General features: G+C 41.5%; 1 protein-coding gene across 2 annotated transcripts in view; it reads left to right on the plus strand.

Annotated features, from left to right (window-relative positions):
* Positions 1-4,846: 4,846 nt before the first annotated feature.
* Positions 4,847-24,514, plus strand: part of TNRC6A (trinucleotide repeat containing adaptor 6A) — a 102,166-nt gene continuing 82,498 nt past the window's right edge. Inside the window, exons 1-2 of one of the 2 annotated variants that reach the window (XM_026515623.4) lie at positions 4,847-5,019; positions 5,388-5,435. In XM_026515623.4, the coding sequence (XP_026371408.2) occupies positions 5,015-5,019; positions 5,388-5,435 (53 nt within the window). In that variant the 5' untranslated portion in view covers positions 4,847-5,014. Of the gene's footprint in view, positions 5,020-5,387; positions 5,436-24,514 lie in introns of those variants that run through there. The other variant, XM_048224796.2, reaches the window with a different exon arrangement.

The raw sequence follows: 24,514 nt of genomic DNA on the forward strand, positions 1-24,514 counted from the left end.
TGCTTGTGTTCCCTCTCTCGCTGGCTGTCTACCTCTGTCAAATAAATAAATAAAATCTTTAAAAAAAAAATCATTTTCTTTCAAGCACAGAATTTCCCAAGTCAAGCTAGTCATTTACTCTTCCCAGTGAGATAAAGAAGAGAGGGCTGGAGAACACTTATGTTCCGGTAACCTCAGAAACCAAAGAAACAGGAACCCAAAGAAGAAAGACAAATGGAGAAAAGGTCTTACTTATATTTAAATTTGTACAGCCTCTGCTTCTTATTATGCTCACTAAGAAGAAAGAAGAAGTTTTCTGAGATAGTTACAGGTTATTTCATAAAAAAGTTATCATTGGAAAAGCATTTCATGTTGCATCCAAATTCTCAATAATGTAAACTTCAGCAATGAGCCATGCAAAATATTCTAATATTCACTGAATCTAGGGAATATGCTTGTTATAGGAAATGGCATTTGCTTACTTCAGTGAGCAGTGGTAATGAAACCCATTACTCTATATACAAGACCTTGTTCCTGGTTGTGTTCTGAATTGATTATGTGATTAAAATAAAAATGGTGGCTCCAGTGGATTTAAAGCCAAATGCAATGCAAAGCCTGTTTTCATCCTTAAGGAGGATGCCCAAATGTAAACTTCCAGCCTGAGAACTTTCCTCTCCTGTTCCCTGGGTCCTGGTTGGCTGCCGCTCAGCCTTCAGCTCTCAGGTGTAGCTTGACATTTTCAAAGAAACCTTCTTTGACCACATAAGCTATGTTATGTTCCTTTGTTTTACACATGCTTAGATCAACATTCCTTCTGTGCACTTGTCATCATTTGTAATTATACACTTTATAGTTTGCTTAAAAAAAAATCTCTCTGCCCCATTAGACTTAATCCACCAAAGTAGTTCCTTACAAATGGCAGAGAACCAGGCCCTAACCCAGTAGCTAGCATACAGTAGGTGCTCAATAAATATTTGTTGCATTGGTGATCTGTCATTTTGGTATTCTGGGCTATGGGCTAAAGTAGGAATTTGAAAATCCTCTGCATTGTGTGATATGGGCTAAAGTAGGAATTTTGAAAATCATCTGCATTTAAACAGCATTTGGGTACAAGAAAATGTATGAGATCACCCATCCCAAGGAGAAAGTGGAAAGAGAGGGGGAAAGGTCTGGAACAGAGCCTTGGGGATCCCTACATTTATTTGGTATAAATCGGGAGATGCTGGCAAAGGATACAAAAAAAAGGAATGCATAGAGAGATAAAAAGAAATTTAGGGAGAATGTGCTGCCAAGACAGCCAAAAGAAGAGACTCTCAAAAGAAGGTAGGAGCAGCCAGTTGTGGAAATACAGCTAAGAACTAGGACCATGCAAGAAATACTACCATTGAGTTTGACAGCTTCAAGGTCTTTTGTGACATTAATAAGAGCAATTTGGGGGGAGGAATAGCAATGTCAGGCAAAAGTGGGTTGGGACAGAAGGTGAGCAGTTGGAAGTAGCTGGTGTAGAACACTTTCCCAAGAAGCTTTGCTGGGAAGGAGAGCAGAAAAACGGAGCTGAGGGGGAGTGAGGAGGCACCAACTGAGTTTTTGTTGTTGTTTTCTTTTGTTTTTTACTCTAACATCTTTATTGTTTTAAAACAATTGTCTACATGAATTACAAAATGGTCAGCAAATCCATTAAAAGAAATAACCCGTATCTCCATGTAAGGAGCAAGGAGCATTTTTAGAAAATCATTTGAACATGTATCTTTTAAAAAATAAAGTATAATTAACATACAGTGCTCTTTAGTATCAGGTGTACAATACGATGATTCAACAATTCTGTAGGTTACTCAGTGCTCATCATGATACATGTGCTCTTAATCCCCTTCACTTATTTCACCTATCCCTTTACCCTGTTTTATATGTTTTCTTTTTAAATTTTAATTCCAGTATAGTTAATATACAGTGTTATATTAGTTTCAGTTGTACAATGTAATGATTCAACAATTCTATATGTTACTCAGTACTCATTGTGTTAGTATTTTTTTGAAGTGGAAGTTACTAGAATATGTATGATACTACAAAATATTCAGTAGAAAGAGAGACTACTTATTTAGTAAAGAGAAATGATAATAAGAAGACAACATTCCTTAGAAGGTTACTGGTAAGGAATCCCTGCTGGTCTTACAAGGTCATTCTTCTTTGATCTACCTCTATGCGTAAGAGCTCATTAAAAAGTGATTAGCATGACTTCATAATGCAGCCCTGGAGGGGTCATGTCAAGTCACTCTGGAAAAAATCTTCAAGAAATCCTACCTTCTCAACTTCCCTGGGGCTGGTAATAAGTTCCAGGGCGTCTTGGTTCAGATACTCTTGTGTTGTGGGGCTGTACTTTGCATAGTAGGATGTTTGGCTTAACCCATGACCTCTACCCAGTAGATACCAGTAGCATCCAGTTGTGACAACCAAAAACCAGACATTGCTAAATGCCCCAGTTGACAACCACCGGGTTACTCAAACTTAAGGAAGTCTAATTTTTTAAAAAATCGGCTAATCTTAACAGCTCTGTAAATGTTGATAAATATTGTTTTCATTGTGTTATGTTGTCATGGAAAATTATTCATAAACCTGGTATGAAAGCATACTGTGCTATACATACATGTTCATATTTTTTAACTCCTAAGGAAATGATGTAATATAATTTTTAACAATTTAAGTAGAAAGAACCATAAAGGAAAACCAAACCAAATATATGTATGGATGGACCTTAGGAATGATGGCCGGAAAAGGAAAGTCACTTAGCATTTATTTGGTGCCCTTTACATTTTACATTGTTTAAACCTGATTTTTTTAAAAAAGATTTTATTTATTTGACACAGAGAGAGAAAGTGCACAAGCAGGGGGAGAGGCAGAGGCAGAGGGAGAGGGAGAGGGAGAGGGAGAGGGAGAGGGAGAGGGAGAGGGAGAGGGAGAGGGAGAGGGAGAAGCAGGCTCCCCACTAAGCAGGGAGCCCTATAAGGGGCTTGATCCCAGGACCCCTGAGAACATGACCTGAGCCAAAGGCAGACACTTAACTGACTGAGCCACTCAGGTGCCCCACCTGATTTTTTTTTTTTTAAGATTTTATTTTTGGGGTGCCTGGGTTGCTTAGTTGGTTAAGCGTTGGATTCTTGATTTCAGCTCAGATCATGATCTCAGGGTCCTGAAATCAAGCCCTGCCTTGGGCTCCGTGCTGGGCGTTGAGCCTGTCTAAGATTCTCTCTCTCGGTCCTTCCCTCTGCCCCTATCCCCTCTCTCTGGCTCTGTCTCTTAAAAAAAGATATTTTATTTTTCAAGTAATCTCTACACCCAATGTGGGGCTCAAACTTACAACCTCAAGATCAAGAGTCACATGCTCCACCAACTGAATCAGCCAGGGACCCCTACAAACCTCGTTTTCTTAATTGTGTGTATGTGTGTTTTAACATGCTCATGGTATAAAAATGAAACAAAACAAAAAAGCCAGATACGTTAAGAGAAGAAAATTAAAATCCTCATAATACCAACAGTTAACATTTTGGTGCATATGCTTTAGGACTTTCTGTGCATTCATTCATTTATTCATTAACTTATTTATTACGCATCTCCCTCAGAACTGGGCAGTGAAGTAAGGTTTTTTGTTTTTGTTTTTGTTTTTTTAATGGGAGAGATTTGGGCATGTTTTAAAGCCAGTGGAAAGAAAGACCTAGTTTAGAAAGAGGAAAATGGGATGATCCTTAGAGTGAGGTTTCTGAGAAGGAATGGATTTTAAGCAGGAAAGGAGGGATCGTCTTTTGATTAGAAAAAAACAAAAAACAACAACAACAACAAAAACGCGTTTTGAGAGGACGGAAGGAAGAGCCACATATACACACGAACACATGTATCTAATTGTATCTACATGTAAGTATATTGCTGTATTTGCCTGTAGGTATGTATGAATCTCCCACAGACACTTAGGTAGATATTTTTACTTTACTACACGTATGTATCGTATTGTATCTATATGTTCCCTACCATGGGACCGAGTTTGGAACCCGCTTTTTCACTTACTCTATTGTAACCACTTTCCCCCACGCCGTTACTTTTCCTCCCCATCATTTTTGCAGTACCCTAACGCCCGCCAGTAGTTCAGTTTTTAAAGCCATCTCAGTGTTGGACATTTTGGCCGTTTACAATTTTTCACCGTTATCGTTGCCGCAACTTAACATGTTGACGGTGAAATATTTGTAGATATCCAGGATTGTTTTCGGAACAGAAATTCATGCCAGTGGAATTGCTGAGTCAAACGGTCTGCAAAATTCGGTGGATAAAAATCGCTTTTAAGCCTCATAGTCCGCCTCAGGTATGCATTCTTTACCTGAGGAGGAAGCAGAGGAGCAGCGAGGTTAAATAACTGGCCCAAGGTCAAAAATAATTACAAGTGGCGGATTTCAAAAGCCGCGCGGGCTCATCTTGCTGCGGCAGGGGTAGAATTTGCGGCTTAGCCTTTCCCTCCACCCCCCCACCCCCCCACCCCCCCGCCTTGGTGTGCTTCGGTGGGGGAGGGGCCGGGCGGCAGGGAAGGAAACTTGTGTCGCAGCAAAGAAGGAGGAGGAGGAGGGGCGGGACTCCAATCGGATCGCAGCCGGCCGCGGCGACAGAGGCTGGGCCCGGGGCTCGGCGGGCCCCCCAGCCGCTGTGCGGGGCGCCTCTGAGGCGGTGACCCCCGCCTTCTCAGGGAGGTCCGGCCGCTGGCCGCGAGCCGCACCCGGGTGGTTGCCAAGGGCCTGCCCCGGCTGCGGGGTTAGTTGCTAGGGCCTCCATCTTGAGGCCGGTGGCCGCGGCGCCCCCGGAAGGGGTTGCCGAACAGGGCATTCACTTCCGGTCTGGGGCCTGCGGCGGCGGCGGTGGCGGCGGCGGCGGCGGCGGCAGCGGGTCGGTGTAGAAAATGGCGCTGGTGCAGCGGCTCGGGCCTCTCCCCGCGGCGCTGCGGAGGGCTTGAGGCTCGCGAGCCTCACTCGCCGCGCCCCACTTGCTCGTGCACTTTACACACATGAGGTGAGTGGGGCGGGGGCCTCCCTCAGGGCGGGAGGAGCCTGGGGCGCTGCCGCAGGGCCCGCTGCTGCGGGCGGCGGCAGCGGCGGCGGCGGCGGGCGTCCCCGAGACCTCGGGCCCCGGCGGGGGGGTGCGGGGGCGCCGCTGCGGAGGCCGGGCTGGAGGCCCGGAGGGGACGCGCTGCGCCGCTGGGGCCGGGCCGGGGGCTGTGGCTCGCCCGCACAGCCTGCCCGCAGTCCGGGCTGCAGCCCCGCAGCTTTGTGAGCACCCCCGGGCTCCCCTCCCCTCCCCCATCCGCCCCGGCGCGAGCCTCTGCCGCAGCAGCTCCGTTTTCACGCGCATCTCTCTCTCTCTTTTCTTTTCTCTTGCAGAGAATTGGAAGCTAAAGCTACCAAAGACGTAGAAAGGAATCTTAGCAGGTAAGATGGGCGAGCTTCCGTCTGTCGCCCCATTAATCGTGTATTTCCACTCTGGTTCGCCCTTTCTGGGTTTAGAAGTTCCCCCGTGTCATTTTCTTTTCGCACGCAGGGAATAGACATTCGGGAAAGGAGGCCAGAGGGAATACTGGATGGAGGGATTGCGGGGAGATGCGTAATTACGCGTGTGTTCTTTTCTTTGGGGAAAGAAAAAACAGTGAAAAGCAATTCTTGTAAACTTAGTTAAAGCATTCTCACCCTTTTAGAATTTAATTAGGGGACTTGTGCATTAATTACTATTGTAAATGGTTGCAGGCATTGTGTGACTCATGATTGAGGCGGCCCTTATGGCGGGCTGTCAAACTGTTTTGGCTTCCCCGTTATTACTTTGTAACTCAAATTGTTGCCTTTATAAGAAGATACTATGTTCGCATTTTTTTCTCCCAACACATTGTAGTCAGGCAGATTCTGTTGCACTGGAAACAGTTTTGCCCTTGAACTTTACCGAGCATAAACTGCGTTTTGTTTTCTTTTGAAACTACATTGGTGTCTATGTTCGGTGTGTGCTCTTTTTATCAACTGGTAAAATAATTAAAAATCTGTTCCCCATAAGTGGTTATCGTTTCTACTGGGCCTGAGTGTTTTTGCCCTGGTAACTTAAATCATCACCACAAAGGGAGTTTTTTGGTTTTTAAACGTTGCCTTTATGGAAACGTTTAGCTTTAGTGAGCTGTAATTGCTTAAAGCATCAGAGCATTGCACTGTATTTAACTCTTTTTCAAATTCATTTTCTTACGGTCTTCCTTTGTTGGCCGTTTTCTTTTGAATCATATGGGGAGACTCAGAGAAACTTCTAGATGAACCTTATCAGTGAGCAGCTTTCTTTTTCACTTGGACAGGATAAAATAAAATCTCTCCTATCTCAGGTCTTAATGTAGTTTGTCCTTGACGATTGTAAGTTTTAGGTTTATGGTGAGGTTAATATCACTCCGTTCAAATCATGTGAATATTTTTTCACCGTATAAAATCATCCCAAATTGCCAGTCTTTTGAGGTTTATAGATATTAATCTGTTAAGGTGATAGTTAAAAAATCTTTTCAGTGGGTGAAGGTTGGGCATCATTGGCTTATCAAATAAGAAATTTTCTTACAATTATCATTTCTTTCAATTATGGGGACTGGTTCAAGGAAATTAAGCCTGACATCACTGATTAAACAACTGTTCTTTGGGCATTTAATAAGTTTTGTTGGCAAAAGCTTTTTAAAAATGTTAAGATACAAGACCATTAAAGAAAACAGGTTGAATTTTCAGCGGCAGAAAGGAGGTTGGAGTCTATTTCTCCCCCCATTTTTGCTTTGTCAGGTGACTATATCAGTATAATTTCTGTGGAGGTTTTCTGGGGCTTAATTAAAAATTGCCTCTACCACAGGTATAATTTTCATATGCTGTTATAGTGGGAGAGAACTTAGAGTGTCTATATCGGTTATGTATCAGAGTTTGAATCCCAGCGCTGCCACTTAGTATGACCTTGACTCTTGGCAAATCACTTAGCCTCTTTGTGTGTAACCTATAAAATGAGAGGTTTGGGCCAGTCAGTTCCCAAGGTGTGTGAGGCCCCTTGGGTTGTGTTAAAAAGGAGTTAAGTGTCGTCCCTGGCCACAGAGAGAACGTACAGTCTGGTAGGAAGATTGTCATGTGTACATAAATAACTAATACAAGGTAGATGGTGTAGAGGTTAAATTACCATCTCATTCCATACTTGAGGCTGCTTCTGCAGTTGGTAATCAGGCATAAAAAGGAAGAGCAATTATTAAGGAGGTTACAGGGCAGTGTATCAGGACTGTGAGAGAGTAGCATTGCCTAAAGGTTAAAAGGTTCCAAGGAGGGAGACATGTGATTAGGTGGGCAGATGCTTTCCTTCAACTCCGTCTCTAGCTCTGTGCTTCCTTTTTCCCAAATAAGGAGAGTGTGTATGTCTTGAAGCATTTATGCTTTCCTCAGGAAATCAAGGCGTTATTCTGTATTCCTTTAGCAAACATTTCTTGAGCATCTTCTATGTTCCAAATGCAAGGCTAGGCTCTTGGGAGGGGAAGAACAGAAGTAGCTAAGTGTACTGAATGCTTACTGTCTGCCTGGCACATTCTTCGGAAGACTTTGCATGGACTCCTCCGATCTCTGGATCACTGTGTGAGGTAGGTACTATTATTCCTGTTTTACAAATGAAGACTTTGAGGCACAAAGAGGTTAAGTAACTTTCAGGAGTCCACATCACTGGTACTGGAGGAGCTGTCAGGCTTCGGATCATATTGTATCGTCTCTTACTAGAGGCATGGTTCTTCATCTTGAAAAATTTGAAAATATCTTTGAGGAGGCAGAACCCACAGGTACATTTGATACTTCTAGATCAGAGTTTCTTAACCTGGGCTCTGTTGACATTTTGGACCAGCTAATTGGATCGTGAGGTCTGCCCTGTGCCTTGTGGGATGGTCAGCAGCATCTGCCTGTAGCACTCCCCGCCCAGTCGTGACATTCAGAAATGTCTTCAGATATTGCCAAATGTTCTCTGGGGGATAAAATCACTCCCAGTTGAGAACCGTCATTCTAGATCTTCATATTCCCAGAATATAACCAAATGTATGAACTTCTAATGTCAAATATTTAAATGTTAAATTAATTTTTACATGTTTTAATACCATGGAAATCCACATCCTATTGCGTGGGCCCCTAGTTTGAACCCTCTAGTTTCTGAATGTCAGAGTTGTGTTGCCATTCTCCTTTCCCTCTGCTGAGTGGCAAATCCTCAAGACAGTGTGCCAGGTAGCCAGTGCCAGTTAAACTTGGCACAAGAGAAATTTAGTTTACTACCCGGGGTAAGCATTATTTCTTAATTCACTGTTGGCCATTAAAATTGTCACTTTATGTCAGTATCATGGGCATTCAAAAGAGGGAACTGTGATATCTAGATGGGGGTGGTCACCACTGGAACTGAACTTTAATTTTTTCAAAAAAGATTTTATTTATTTGAGACAGAGAGAGAGAGAGAGTGCACAAGCGTGGGGGGAGCAGAAGGAGAGGGAGAAGCAGACTCCCCGCTGAGCAGGGTGCCTGATGTGGGACTCGATCCCAGGACCCCGAGATCATGACCTGAGCCAAAGGCAGACGCTTAACTGATTCATCCACCCAGGCACCCCTAGAACTAAACTTTAAAGGATGAAATCAATTTTGAAAGGCAGAGAAAAGGGCAGTGTAAGAAGAATAGAATTAATGGCACAAAAGTCAGGAAGTACAGGGAATTTTGAAATAGCAATGGGCAGTTTGGTTGGATTGGCACAGAAGAGCAGGGGCAGACGCTGAGGTTCTTTTTTTTTTTTTTTTATAAGATTTTATTTATTTATTCAACAGAGATAGAGACAGCCAGTGAGAGAGGGAACACAAGCAGAGGGAGTGGGAGAGGAAGAAGCAGGCTCATAGCAGAGGAGCCTGATGTGGGGCTCGATCCCATAATGCCAGGATCACGCCCTGAGCCGAAGGCAGACGCTTAACCACTGTGCCACCCAGGCGCCCCAGACGCTGAGGTTCTTGAATATTAGGTGGAGGATTTCTGGCATAGATCTTTTCGGTAGTATGGAGCTATTACGTGCTCTTGGGTAGGGTAGTGTGATATGCTAGAGTAAGGCAGGTGTTGATGAAGACCTGAATTACAGTGGTGGGGGAAAAGAGCTGAGAGTGGGAGATACTGAGGAAGTGAAATCTGGGATTTGGCAGCTAACTAAGCTGGGATTAGTTGTGAGAGGGGTCTAAACACCATCTTGGGTGAATGCGAGATTGACCCAGCCTCTGAACTGAAGAGGGGGCAGAACAGAAATAGGAGTTTGGTGAGAGAAGATGGTAAGTGACATTTTCTAGTTGTAAAAAAATCTAAGGCAACTGATCTAATTTTAAAAAATATTTTGGAGGCCAAAGCCATAGAATCATTCAGTATTTAGAGCTGGACCATGACATCAGAGAGACCGGCCAGTATTCTGATCTCTTCCATTTTACAAATGAGAAAGCTATGGTTAAGACATCCAGTAACTCAGTCAAGGTTATATTCTCTCAAGTGACAGAGCTGGGATTCCAACAGGCCTTTTGACTCTAATACTGAGGTCTCGCAAATGTACAATATTGTATTTTATATTGCACAAGAGAAAAATAACTTTGATTTCTTCTTTCTTTCTGAAAATGTTAGAACGCTTATCTTAATGTATTTTGTGCCCATTCTGGTAATTAATTTATTACTATAACATAGGGTATATTGTCTAACGTAAAAGTTACACACTTCATGTTAGCTGATTCTTTTTCCCCCAAACCAACTATTAAACACTTACATCATTTAAGAAAAATTATTAAAGATGCTGTAATGTCATATAATGTAGCATTTAAACTGGGACATGGTTATCTGAGGCCCTTTTGCCTGGGACAGGTGCTAAATAAGAGAAGACTAGGGACAGCAGGAATAAACCAGAGTGTTAGGTTTTGCTAGGTACGGTGGGCCCTACACCTGCAATTCATCAACGTATATCTGAAAAAAAAGTTATCTTCCAGTTTGTTAAGCTTCTCTGTTGCCTTCCTGTGGTACGGTTTGTAGGCCAACAAATTCATATTGGTAGGTTTCTTTCTAGCCTAATTTGGCAGCTATGTGGTAAGTCAATTGATAGAATAAATGAATCACAAACTGTAAGCTTAATTTAAAAATGCGTAACAACCCTCTGTGGAAAATTTAAATATGAACATCATTAAAAAGTCTGAATGCCACTCTGTAACCTCTTGTGCTTTTGGCATCTGAAGTCTGCAAGTATAAATTTAAGTCCCTTACAGTTCTGTTTTCTGACAACCTCAGAAGTATTGCCCGTGATTGGAGAGACTAAAATAGAACGTGCTGTATGTTTTCTGCTCAGACTGACTATGACAGTCTCTCACTCAAAGTCAAGAAAATGTCCTCCCATTTAAAATTTTTTAAAAATAATTCTAACCTTCGGCAAAATAGCAAGAATAAGGCGGTGAACACCTGTATCTCTCCCCAGGTTTGCCGAATATTAGTATTTTGCCATATCGTTTTATCATGCCAGTTCATCCCTAAGTAAAGCCAACACGCATCTCCTGAGAACAAGGGTATTCTGTATAACAATCACATTATCACGCACGGGTAAGTTTAACTTTGTCACAATGCCTTTCTTTCAATATTCAAATTTTCCCAACCATCCCAGTAATGTCTTTTTAAATATGTTGGTTTTTTTCTCCCTTCACTCCCTAACCCGGGGTTGCTTTTAGTTGTCTATAATTTCCCTACATCAGGAGCAGCCCCTTGCCCTTTTCTTCCCCTTTCATGGCATTGACATTTTGGAATAGTCCAGACTAGTAGTTACAGGCTTCAGTTTGGATTTTTCTGATGGTTTCTGTAGGATTAGAGTCAGTGAAACCTTTTTGGCAGGAATAGTGCATAGGTGATGTACTCTCAGGACATCACATTGGGCTCCTTCTCCCACCATTTTTGAGCAAATTAGCTGAAAGTGGACCCAGTACTTTTACTTTCGTGCTCGCTCTGTCTCTTTCATTTTTGGACGTGCCAACAATTAGGTCAAACTGAGATATAATTTTAAATAGTTGAGGTTGCAGTAATTACAAGTCTTCATGTTTAAACTGATCTCTTGTAACGATTGCACTTTTTGAAGGGTCATTCTGAAAGTAGCTTCCTAATTGTTAGACATAAAAGTTGCTTGTTTTCAACTTTCAGCACTGATAAACTGATAACCTGGGTAAGAAAATGAAACATAGGGCTTGGGCTTGTGATCTGCCTCCTGAAAAAGGATGCCAGCAGAATGGAGATTCTCTTCTCATGGTGGATTCCACACAGGGATACGGATGGTGTGAAGTAGTTTGAAAAATTGAATGTGTGCTTTAAAAAAAAAGATGGTCCTTAGCATTTATCAGGTTTCAAAGGGTCGTGGCTCCCCGAAGAGTAAGCAACAATGTGTTACAGGGAGGATATCAGGAGCTGAATAGCGGCAACAAAAAGGGGGATTTTAAGATTTGAAGAGAGAAAGTAACGTTCGATAAAGGCGTAGTTTCTCTCTTAAAAAAAAAAAAAGACCCATGGAAATAAATATAGTTTAAATTTCCTATGAAGGTGGTCTTATTTTAAAGTTGATTTGCATACTCTGGGTGTGTGAGTTGGCTATGAAGCAGAAATCCTAGCCTTTCTACTCTTCTAACTAGGGAAGAGCATTTTGAATCTGCAGCAGTATGTTGGACGCCGATGACTCAGCTGACTTCCCGCTTCAGATGGAATGTTCACAACAGATTGAAACCCGGTTAAGGAATTTTATACTTTGAACCCTACAAGATATTTTCTGCAAACAGCGATTGATTGGATTTGGTATAATAACCAACAAGATTAAACCGAGTCACTTGTTTTGCTGTTCTTACTAGGGGTTTTGAGTCAGCTAGCATTTACTGAGCAGCTTGCTGCAGTGATAATTGAATATTTTTATAATTTTGACATCTGTGTTTTGTTGACTTTGGTCTTTTCTCATTCTTTTGAAGTATCCCTCTAAAACACAAGGAACTAGTACTATGTGGTGCTCAGATACACACTGCTTTTATATGTGTTTTTAAGCATTACTTCACTGTCTGTAATTGACCATACAAAGGATGCCAGAGAGAAAGGTTTTGCTTAGTATTCTGCTTGTGAAGCTTTAGGTGATACGAGACATCTGCGTGTGTGAGATTCTTGCCATGTAAAGATAGGAAGAGGCATCAAGTGCATCCTCTACACTGCTGCAACTTTTTCTTTTTAAGGTTTTATTTATTTGAGAGAGAGAGCATGAGAGATAGAGCATGAGCAGGGGGAGAGGGAGAGGGAGAAGCAGACTCCCCACTGAGCAGGGAGCCTGATGCGGGACTCAGTCCCAGGACCCTGGGATCATGACCTGAGCCGAAGGCAGACGCTTAACCCACTGAGCCACCCAGGCGCCCCTACACTGATACAACTTAATCAACCTCAAGCCACAGTTCTGAGCTTATCCCTTGCTATTTCTTTGAAACCTTGGCTAGCTCCCCAGTGACTGGAATTTAAGCCCAAACTCTTGCTGTGCTCAGCTTATCTATCTCTTTAGTTTGTCCCTTCTACTCTTGCCCTATCCTCAACTTTTCCTCTGAATGTTTCCCTCAGTTTCTCCCTCATTTATTTATTTATTTTTTTAAGTACACTGCATACCTAGCATGGAGCCCAACACAGGGCTTGAACTCCCAACCCTGAGATCAAGACCTGAGCTGAGATCAAGAGTCTTATGCTCAACTGACTGAGCCACCTGGGTGCCCCCATCTCCCTCAATTTTCTTTTAAGATTTTATTTATTTATTTGAGAGTGAGAGAAAGCAAGCAGTTGAAGGGGGAGAGGCAGAGGGAGAGAGAAAGGGAGAAGCAGACTCTCTGCTGGGCAGGGAGTCCGATGAAGGGCTCCATCCTAGGCTCCTGGGATCATGATCTGAGCTGAAGGCAGTCACTTACCCTACTGAGCCACCCAGGCATCCCTCCCTTAACTTATTTTATTTTTTTAAGATTTTACTTATTTGTCAGAGGGAAAGGGAGAAAGTGAGAGCACCCAAGCAAGGGGAGTGGCAGAGAGAGAGGGAGAAGCAGGCTCCCCACTGAGCAGAGAGCCCAATGTGGAACTTGATCCCAGGACCCTGGGATCACAACCTGAGCCGAAGGCAGACACCCAACCGACTGAGCCACCCAGGTGTCCCTCCCTCAACTTTTTAATAGCAGCTTTATTGAGATGAAATTCACAAACCATAAAATCCAGCCTTTTAAAGTGGCTTTTAGTGTATTCAGAGTTGTGCAATCATCACCCCTACCCGGAACCCCTGGCAGCCACCATTCTACACTGTCTCTATGAATTGGCCCCTTCTGGACATTTCATATAAATGCGATCATACAGCATGTCTTGTCTGTTTTACTTAGTATATTTTCAAGGCTCATTCATGTTGTAGCACGCATCAGTACATGTTTTTATGGTTGAAAAATATTCCACTTTATATCTATACCACATTTTTTAAAAAAAGATTTTATTTGAGAGAGAGGAAGAGAGCACAAGCATGGGGGAGTGGCAAAGCAAGAGGGAGAAGCAGGCTCCCTGCTGAGCAGGGAGCCTGATGCGGAACTGGATCCCAGTCTGGGATCACGACCTGAGCTGAAGGTAGATGCTTAACCGACTGAGCCACCCAGGCACACCATACCATGTTTTTTTTTTTAAAGTTTTTCTTCGTTTATTTAAGTAATCTCTATACCCAGTGTGGGACTTGAACTCAGACCCCGAGATCAAGAGCTCCATGCTTCTCTGATGGAGCCAGCCAGGCACCCTGATATATCACATTTTCTTTATCTGTTCATCAGTTAATGGGCATTACTAGGGTTTTCACTTTAGGGCTGTCATGAAAAACGATGTGAACATTCCTGGATGAGGGACCATAATGTTTTCAATTCTCTTAGGTACATACCTAGAAGCCGAATTGCTGGAACATATGGTAATTCTGTGTTTAACTTTGTGAGAAACTGCCAGACTGTTTTCAAAGTATCTAAGCCATTTTACTCTCCCACCAGTGATGTACGAGGGCTCCTGTTTCTCTCCACCAACACTTGTTACTATTCCTTTTTATTATCGTCATCTTGGTGTGAAGTGGTATCTCATTGTGGTTTTGATTTGCATTTCCCCAATAACTAATGATGTGAGCATCTTTTTGCATGCTTTTGGCCATTTGTGTGTCTGATTTAGGGAAATGTCTATTCAGATCCTGTGTCTGTTTTAAAATTTGGTCATTTTTCTGTCGCTGAGTTATAAGGATTCTTTTTTTTTTTTTTTTCAGATTTTATTTTTAAGTAAACTCAAGGGGCACCTGGGTGGCTTAGTCGGTTTAGCATCTGCATTTGGCTCAGGTCATGATCTTGGGGTCCTGGGATTGAGCCCCATGTTGGGCTCCCTGCTCAGCGAGGAGCCTGCTTGCCCTATCCCAGTGACCCCCCCATCATGCTCTCTTGAGTGAATTAATAAATGAATTAATTAAATGAATTAAATGAGTTTAAAAAATCTTTAATCTCTACACCCAACATGGGACTTGAATTTACAACCCTGAGGATCAAGCAAGATCAAGAGTCTCATGCCCTACAAACTAGCCAACCAATGCCCTATAAGGTTTCTTTATATATTCTAGATACAAGTCCTTTATTAGATACACAATTTACAAATATTTTCTCCCATTCTATGGGTTCCCTTTTTTCTTGATGTTGTCCCTTGAAGCACAAAAGTTTAAAATTTTGGTATGTCCAGTGTACCATCTTAACCAATTCTGAGTGTGCATTTCAGTGACCTTAACTACATTTTCACAGTGTTGTGCAACTGTCACCACCATCCATCTCCACAACCCTTCTCATCTTGCAAAATTGAAACTCTGTACCTATTAAACAATAGCTCCCCATTTTTTCATCCCCTCAGCTCCTGACAACTACTATACTGCTTTCTGTCTCTGTGAATTTGACTGTTCTAGGTGCTTCATATGAGTGGAATCATATAAATATTTGTTCTTTTGTGATTAGCTTATTTCCCTTAGCATAATGTCCTCAAGATTCATTCATGTTTTAGCACATCAGACAATTGATTTTTTTTTTTAAGAGAGAGTGTGTGCACGCTCTCATACGTGCTGAGAAGTGGGGTGGCAGAAGGGGGGGATGGCAGAGGGAGAGAGAGAATCCTAAGCAGACTCCATGCCCAGCAGGGAGCCTGATGTGGGGCTTGATCTCACGACCCTGAGATCATGACCTGGGGTGAAATCAAGAGTTGGACCCCTAACCGACTGAGCCACCCAGGTGCCCCACTCAATCGATTATTGTATGTTGATCCTGTATCCTGCAGCTGTGCCAAACTTGTTTATTATTTCTGGTAGTCAGTGTGTGTGTGCATTCTTTAGGACTCTCTCTTTATAACATTGTATCATCAGTGAATAGAGATGGTTTTATAACTTCCTTTCTGATCTCGGTGCCTTTTGTGTATTTTTCTTGCCCAGTTTTTCTGAATGGAACCTATGGTACAGTGTTGACTAGAAATGGCAGGAGCAGTCATTCTTGTCTCAATTCTAATCTTAGAGGAAAAACATTCATTTTTAACCATTATGTGTGTCGTGAGCTGTGGGCTTTTTATAGATGACCTTTATCAGGTTAAGGAAGTTTCCTTCTATTCCTAGTTTGAGTGTTTTTATCTTGTTATGAAAGGGTGGATTTTGTCAAATGCTTTTTGTTTACGTAGTAAGATCATCATGTACTTTCCGTCCTTTGTTAATATGTTGTATTACATTGATTTTCATATGCTAAACCAACCTTGAATTCCTGGAGTAAATCTCACTTGAGCATGGTGATTAGTCCTTTTTATATGTTGCTGGTTCAGTTTATTAGTCTTCTGTTGAAGATTTTTGTGTCTGTATTCTTAAGGGTTATTGGTCTGGAGTTTTGATATCTTTGTCTTCTTTTGGTACCTGGTATTTGGTTTGGTCTGGTCTGGAATCTGGGGTCTTGAATTGTTCTGGCACCTACCTCATTCTTCATTGTGCTATAATAATTGTTTTTATGTATTGCGTTCTGTTTTCATTTTTGCTTTTTAATTTTTTCCAGCTTTGTAAGGATATGATTGACAACTCATTTTCCCCCCAGTGGTTAGTGCATTGCCCTTGTGTACTGTTTTTTTTCCCCCCAAGATACTGGAATCTAATTTTGTGTAAGTTGAAGGTGTAAAGTGTGCTGGTACAATATGTTTATGTATGTGGTATGATTACCACCATAGTGTTAGTTAACACCTCTATCATGTCACATAATTAGCATTCCTTTTTGGTGAGAACATTTGAGATCTAGTCTTTTAGCAACTTTGAAGTATCTAGTATAGTATTTTGGGCTATAATCACTATTCTGTTCATTAGATTTCTAGAACTTACTCCTAGTTGCACATTTGTATACTTTGACAACATCTCCCCAATTCCCCCATTTCCTAGCCCCTGGTAACCACTGTTCTTTTTTTTTTTTTTTTTAAGATTATTTATTTATTTATTTATTTATTTATTTGACAGCGAGAGAGAGAGCGTCAGCGAGAGAGGGAACACAAGCAGGGAGAGTGGGAGAGGAAGAAGCAGGCTCCCAACGGAGCAGGGAGCCCGATGTGGGGCTCAATCCCAGGACCCTGGGATCACACCCTGAGCCAAAGGCAGATGCTTAATGACTGAGCCACCCAGGCACCCCTAGTAACCACTATTCTGCTTTGTTTCTACAAGTTCAACTTTTTTTAGATTCCATGTATAAGTGATACACAGTATTTGTCTTTCTCTGTCTGACTTATTTCACTTAGCATAGTGCCCTAAAGGCCCATCCAGGTTATCACTAGTGACAGAATTTCCTTCTTTCTTGTGGCTGAATAATATTCCGTCGTGTGTAGACATGCACAACACAGACACACGTGCACCACATCTGCATCATTCACCGATGGACACTTGGGCTGTTTCCATATTTTGGCTGTTGTGAATCATGCTGCAGTAAACATGGGAGTGCAGATACCTTTTTGATACCTTGGTTTTATTTCCTTTGGATATATACCCAGAAATGGGATTACTGAGTCATTGGTAGTTGTATTTTTAATTTTTTGAGGAACCTCCAAACTGTTTTTCATAGTGGGTTCACCAGTGTACATTCCCAGCAGTGCACAGGGTTCCCTGTCTTCCGTGTCCTCACCAGCACTTGTTATTGTTTGTCTTTTTGATGACAGCCATTCAAAGAGCTGCATCCATTCTGTTTTCTGCTGTAGGTTCTGCCTTCATTTGGAACCTTCGTGTCCTAACTTTAGCTTTAGTGCAGTGTTTTGTACCTAAGTCTTGTAGTTAACAAGTGTACATTCCCAGCACAATGAATGTGCACATTCTGTGCATCTGTTAAGCACTTTCTCTGCATTACTTAATTTCCACAACAGCCCTTCGTGGGAGGAGGTACAATTTGAGACTTCTCATAAATGAGGAGATGGAGGTTTAAGAGAAAAGAAACAAATTGCTTACACAAATAGGTAGTGGAGACTGAAGCCCTTAAGTTGGATGGTCCTTAAGCAGAATGTGGGTGGAAGGAAGAGTGAAAAGAATGCCTCTTTGGTGGTGGTGGTAGGGAGTGATAGTAGAAGCAAGGAAGCAGGAGTTTAATTGCAGTGCCCAATGCTGGGGAGTACAATACAAGTAGAACTGGTTTTTGCCCTCAGAGCAGCAATTAGTCCTATTTGGAAGAGTGAGATTAACATCTGAAATAATTTGAAAATGAGCATTGTTTAATGAGAGGTCAAGGGTGAGGTTTGTGGGAGTTGGAAAGAATCATGAAGGAACTAGTAATTACCTTAAGCCTCAGAAGAGGAGTAGAGTTTAGGAGGGTAGTTTAGCAAACCAGATTTTGGGGCAGCTTTACCAATACTTCGTACCTAGTGTACAAGTCACTTAGACTTTCTGATCCTTGGTTTCTAAGTGTCAAGGAGGAATGACGTCAGTTCTGTGTGTCAGCATTGCAGGTTCCAGTGGATAATCTCTCAGAGCGCTGGCAAACCATAGAGTGCTTCTGTCATTGTGGTAGGGTATCTGTTCTCCTGTTTCTAATTTCACCCAACTGTCTTCAACCTAAGCTTTTTATTTTAAAGTAATTTCAGATTTAGAGAAATTTTGCTGGAGCAAAGAATTCCTGAATATCCTTCACTTGTATTCCTCAAATGCGAACATTTAACCACACTGACTTTACCATTCTCTCTTGTTACATACATACTGTGTTTCTCTGAACCTTTTTAGAGTGACCTGAAGGCATGATGTTCCTTTAGCCCTAAAAACTTTTAAATAGTTATTTCCTAAAATCAAAGACTTTTCCTTTCTTTCTTTCTTTTTTTTCTCTTTTTACTTTTCTTTTTCTTTTCTTTCTTTTTTTTTTCTTTTTAAAAAATAGGCTGCCAACGAAGGGCTTGAACTCACAATCCTGAGATCAAGACCTGGGCTGAAGTCAAACGCTTAACTGATTGAGCCACCCAGGCACCCCAAAGACATTTTCTTAGTAACTACAGTATCATTATCAAAATTGGGAAAGTAATATTGGTGCAGTCTTAAAAGCGAAGCTATAGACCTTACTCAAATTTTGCCGGTTGTTTCAATAATGCCTTTTAGAGAAAAAAAAATTTTTTTTTTTGCTTGTCAGATTCAATCCAGGAATACAGGTTGCATTTAGTTTTCATGTTCGTTTAGTCACCTGCATCCTGGAAGTTTCTCTGTTTTGGAAGACCTTGATATTTTCTAGAGAGTCCAGGCTAGTTATTCCGTAGGATGTCTCTTAGTCCATATTTGTGTGATGTTTCCTTTTTTTTTTTTTTTTAAGATTTTATTTATTTATTTGACAGAGACAGCCAGCGAGAGAGGGAACACAAGCAGGGGGAGTGGGAGAGGAAGAAGCAGGCTCCCAGAGTTGGAGCCTGATGTGGGGCTCGATCCCAGAACGCCAGGATCACGCCCTGAGCCGAAGGCAGACGCTTAACGACTGCACCACCCAGGCGCCCCTGTGACATTTCCTCTTGATTGGGTTCAGGTTATGAAGTTTTGGCAGGAGTAGCACAGAACCGATGTTGTGTATTAGCTAGTGTGTCCTGTCAGGAGGTGCGTGGTGTTCCTTTATCCCATTACCAGAGATGGTAACTGCAATTACTTGGTTAAGGTGGTATATGTCAGGTTTGTAACCATGAAGTTTGGATTTTTGCTTTTGTAAGTAATAATTGTTGGGAGAACTTTGAGACTGTGTAAAATACCTTGTTTTCATCAGGATTCTTGCCTGAATCAGTGGATCACCAAATAGTGACTTTCCAGGGCCGTCATTCTTTCTACATTTGTTGACATTCTGCCTCAAGTTCTTTCCCTTTACTCTGTTCGTTCAGCCACCCATCCGTTTATTAATATCAGTAAGGACTCATGGATTCTTATTTATTCTATTCAATGGGTTGTAATCCTTTTTTTGCCTTATTTTGTTGCTCAGATTATGGGGCCAGTGGAAGCCCCCTTTATGCTCAATCTCTTACTTTTTGAAGACACCCAGACTCTGTATCATCAGATAACACACTGCTGTCTCTGTCCTATTTTCCTATTTGCCCTTCATTCTTAAGAAGAAGGTATGCTGACTCTTGACTACCACCCAGGCCTCCAGCACTAAGCTTTCGATCTGTGCTTTATGGTTCAAAATCAAATAGTATCTAGAAATATACCGTATTGTTGCCATCCTTTCTCTGGTCCTTTTTGCTCCCCATATTCCTGCCACAAATAGATACTATTATTTATGTGTGTGTTTCCAGAATTTCTTTATGTAAATACAAATACATAGGAATATACATTTTTCTCTCTTCCTTCCTCTTAACAGAAAACGTAGTATACTGAACTTTAGTTTTCTTCCAGTTAACTGCATGTCTTCCAGGTCCTTTCCTACCAGAACATGGAGGTCTTCTCTGTTTTATAGTTGCATAGTATTCCATTTTGCGGACGCATCACTTTTACTGAACTCCTTCAGCATTTGTGGAGATTAAACTAGCTGTGACTGGAAGCTAGCCTCTCTCGTGCCATCCTCTCTTCCACCACTTCTTCCAGTACTTTTTTCCCTGACCCCTTTTCTACCTGCAAATAAGTACTAGTCATCTTTATTTGTAAAACTTCATTTTATTCTGTTTTCTTCATATCACTGCCAAAGGTTTTGAAAAACTTCTCCAAACCCCTGATTTCATTCTTGCCTATTTTTGCTGCCGCTGGGTTTCCATCTCTACCATGTGGCAAGATCATAGTTTTGACGGTTACCGGTGGCTTTGTTCTGTGGGGTGCTAGACTGGCTTTGGTGATTAATTTACGTGTAGGAGGACGAGAAGGACAGAAAGAGAAGGGAGGGTTGGCAAGCAGCTAGAAAAGAGGAAGCAGGAAGGCTGGGAGAAAATAGAATGTAAGGGGAAAAGTAGGAGAAGAGCATTTTTGGCAGAAGATGTGAAACGTATTTTCATAACCAGCTTGTCACATCCAGCTGGCTTCTGCCTGGTGATGAGCAGCCTTATGGTAAGTTGCTGACCGATAGGTTAGTTGGGCCCTCTGGAACACTGCCCTGGGTCTTCTGTTTCGTAAAACAAGATCTAACCCCTTGTCCCGTTACCGTATGATTAGTTTTAACAGCGGAGCCTCCATTTTTAAATGTTTGCTTTCTAAAATCTGAAGTTGTCATTAACCTACCTTTCCTGTCATTCTTAACACTGTCAACTATTGCAGTTTCTCATGATTACCTTGGTGTTACTTTTTGCTTTTCATTTGCAGTTCAGTCTGCCATTGTGGCTAGGGCATTGCACATTTCCTCGAATCGCAGCAGCCTTTTCACCCTGTTTAGCAGTTTATGTCCTACTTTTACACAGCTTTTCCTCCCCTTTTTTTTCCCTGTCAGTCCTGTTCTCTGAAATCACCATGCTGACAAGTCTCCCTGCTTTGCTGGTGTCTTGTGCCCTTCTGTGCTCCCTTGCCTGCAGAGGCCCACTTCTCTGTCTATAGAAGATTGTTCTTTAAGATCCTTCAAGATCAACTTCCTACTGCTCCTCGAAGACTTCCATAGCTCTAACAGTTCATGTGCATATCTTATTTTCCTAAACGTGGCTTACAGCTTCTACCAAATGACTGCTTGTTTCCTTATTTCGGGTGTGTTCAGTTGTTTCTACAAAATTATAGTTTAAAATCATGTTTTCTGCTTAGGTTCTCCCAGTCCACAGAGACTGCTTGGCTTATAGGAATTCCTAAGCACAGTTTTATTGGTTTATGGACTAAACATTGCATAGATTTTCACTAAATAATTTTGGATACAAAATCAGCTCATCCAGGTACCTTGAGAGTCTGTTTCCCTACTGTACTGTGGAAAATGTGTACTTTTTAATGGGATTTTCTTTTTGTTTTTCTAACAAATGATACACTGATCTGAATATTGCCCTTTTCTTGACTCAGCAATGTGTCCTAGAGGTCTTTATCTGTAAAGCCATGTTTGTCAGGTGGTCCCCAAGACCACCCTCAGGTTTGATGATTCCCTGGGATTCAGCATATAGTTATACTCATGGCTATGATTTATAACATCAAAAATATCAGCAGAGGGAAAAGGCACATTGGACAAATTCCAGAGGAAATGAGGTGCAAGTTGCCAAGAGTTCTCTCCCTGTCATGTCACACAGGACATGCTTATTTTGTCTAGCATCAAATTATGACAACATGTGTAAAATGTCTACCAGGAAAGCTCATTAGAAATTCAGTGCCCAAGTTTTCTGTTAGGGACCGGTCACATATGCATCCGCTGCCTAACATGTACCAAAATCCCAGATTCCCAAAAGGAAAGGTTTTCAGCATCAACTGTATTGTTTGTACAGTTTACCCTTATCAGTTAGGGAATGCTGGGAACCTCTCTGAAATCCAGCTTCCTTGACACCAGCCAGGGGCCAGGCTTTCTAAGGATCACAGTCTCAGACCTGCTTTGTTAGCTCTTCTGCACACCATGGAAATCTACAAGCCCCCTTCCGTTTCTTAAATTACTGTGTAGGAGTCCATGGTATGAGTACATTATGGTTTGTTAACTTTTCTCTGTTGACTGGCTGTTAGGCTATTTTGCAGTATCTAGTTTTGTACAATTTCTTTTTTATGGGCTTTGATTGGAATTGATGGGTCATAACATAGTGACATTTGAAAATCTGGAATTAGATACTTCCAGATTCTTCACCGGTGGGCTTTATTAGTCCATACTTCAACAGCAGTTTACAAGAGTACCCTTTGGAAGTGACTACTTTTAATGATAGTCATGTTGGGGATGTAGGAAAAACTGACCTGTCAAGCATCAGAAAGAGCAGGACAAGGAGAGGCATTCTAGATCCCATCTGTGTCCTGCTGCCATCATGGGCACTTGCCTTACCGATTCTTGTCCTGCTCCCAAGACTCTTGGTTTTGACACTCTTGCTTCTTCCTCTGTCTCTAATCTCCCTCCTTGTTGCCTTTAATCGTTCGTGTGGAGGCTTGTAATTTTTTTTGTCTTTTATTATGGAAAATTTCAAACATACACAGATAAGAAGAGAACAGAATCAGGAAGATGCATGCACTCGTTATCTGGTTTCAGCAGTTGCCAACATTTTGTCAATCATGTTGCATTTTTCTCTTTTCATTTTTTTGAGCAAGGGAGTGGTGCCTGGATAGTGAAAGCAAATCCTGGACATTATGGTGTTTTAAACATTACTTTGGTACTAATTTACAAAAATAATGTACATGTAACACAACATTTCAAATTGAGATATACTTTTTTAAAAGTTTATTTATTTAAGTAATCTCTACACCCAGCATGGGACTCGAGCTCCTACCCCAAGATCAAGAGTCGCATGCTCTTCTTACTGAGCTAGCCAGGAGCCCCTGAGATGCACTTTTTAAAAAAAATGTAATAATTTCCCTAAATACTTGGTCCAGTTGTGAGGTTACTCTGATATTCCTAGTTCAGGAGGGTGCTTCCTTGTGTCTTTCTCTAAATTTGTATAAAGTTGTTCACATACACATACAAACAGCTTGAAAAAAGTATGGGATAACATGTTCACATTTCTGCAACTTGCTTTTCTTATTTTAAAAAAGGAACATTCCTAGGATGCCTTACTGGCTCAGTCAGTGGAACATGTGACTCTTGATTTTGGGGTTGTGGGTTTGAGCCCCACGTTGAGTGTAGTGGTAACTTAAAAAAATAATAAAAATCTTAAAAAAAGGAACTTTCCTTCAAATCAATAAACAGATCAACTCCTTTTCAATACAACATGCTATGCTATGCCATACAAAAGCCATTTCTTTATGGATGGACATTCCATTTTTCTGCTTTTCAGCCCTTGTGAACCTTGCAGTGAACTTTGATGTGCACATGGCCTTGCGTACTAGGGGCTTATTGCCATCAGATGCGTTCTGCAGAATGGGGTGGCTTGGTAAAATATGTATAACTTCAGTTGTTAAAATTCTTACCACAATACTTCCCAAAAGATTATAGTAGTTTTCCACTGGCAATGTAAGAGAGAACCTCTTAACTCTCATTCTTGCCAGCACCAGATATTATTACTCTTGAACATTTTTAGCAATAAGATTAGTAAAACAAAAAAAAAAAAGGAAAGAAAAAAGGTATAACATAATAGTTTGATCTTTTAATTTGCATTTATCGAATAGAAAAACTAGCAGTTTGTTTTTAAAAAATAGTCTTTATTTTTCTTTTTAAAGATTTTATTTGAGAGAGAGAGCACAAGTAGGGGGAGCAGCAGGCAGAGGCAGAGGAAGAAGCAGGCTCCTCGGTGAGCAGGGAGCCTGATGCGGGGCTCGAACCCAGGACCCTGGGATCATGACCTGAGCCGAAGGCAGTCTCTTAACTGACCGAGCCACCCAGGCACCCAAAACAACAGTATTTAGAATTTGGTTTATACTAACAAATGCAAGCTTTGTTCACTGCTAGAAAATCCATCAAAACAATTAATCTTATCAGCCATCAAAAGGTGAAAATCATATAACCATTTCAATAGATACTGGAAAGAAATCTAACAAAGTATAGCATGCACCCAAGACCGAATCTCCCAGCAAACCAGAAACCAAGAACAGTCTTTTACTTTTTAAATATTAAAATATACTCATTTAATATTAATGTTTGACAATTTTTTTAATATTTAATTTTTTAAAAACGATTTTACTTATTTGAGAGAGGGAGAGCACAAGCCGGCACAGGGGGAGGGAGGGAGAAGCAGACTCCCCACCCAACAAGGAGCCCAGTGCAGGGCTTGATCACAGGATCCTGAGATCATGACCTGAATTCCAGGCAAATGCTTAACCTACTGAGCCACCCAGGTGCCCCTAATATTTAATTTTTTACTTCTGTCATTCACAGATGAATCAGAAATTAAAATATATGAAAAGGTTTGTACAGGGAGAACCTTCCTCACATTCCCCACC

This window comes from Ursus arctos, unplaced genomic scaffold, assembly GCF_023065955.2.
Source record: "Ursus arctos isolate Adak ecotype North America unplaced genomic scaffold, UrsArc2.0 scaffold_2, whole genome shotgun sequence".
NCBI lineage: Eukaryota > Metazoa > Chordata > Mammalia > Carnivora > Ursidae > Ursus > Ursus arctos.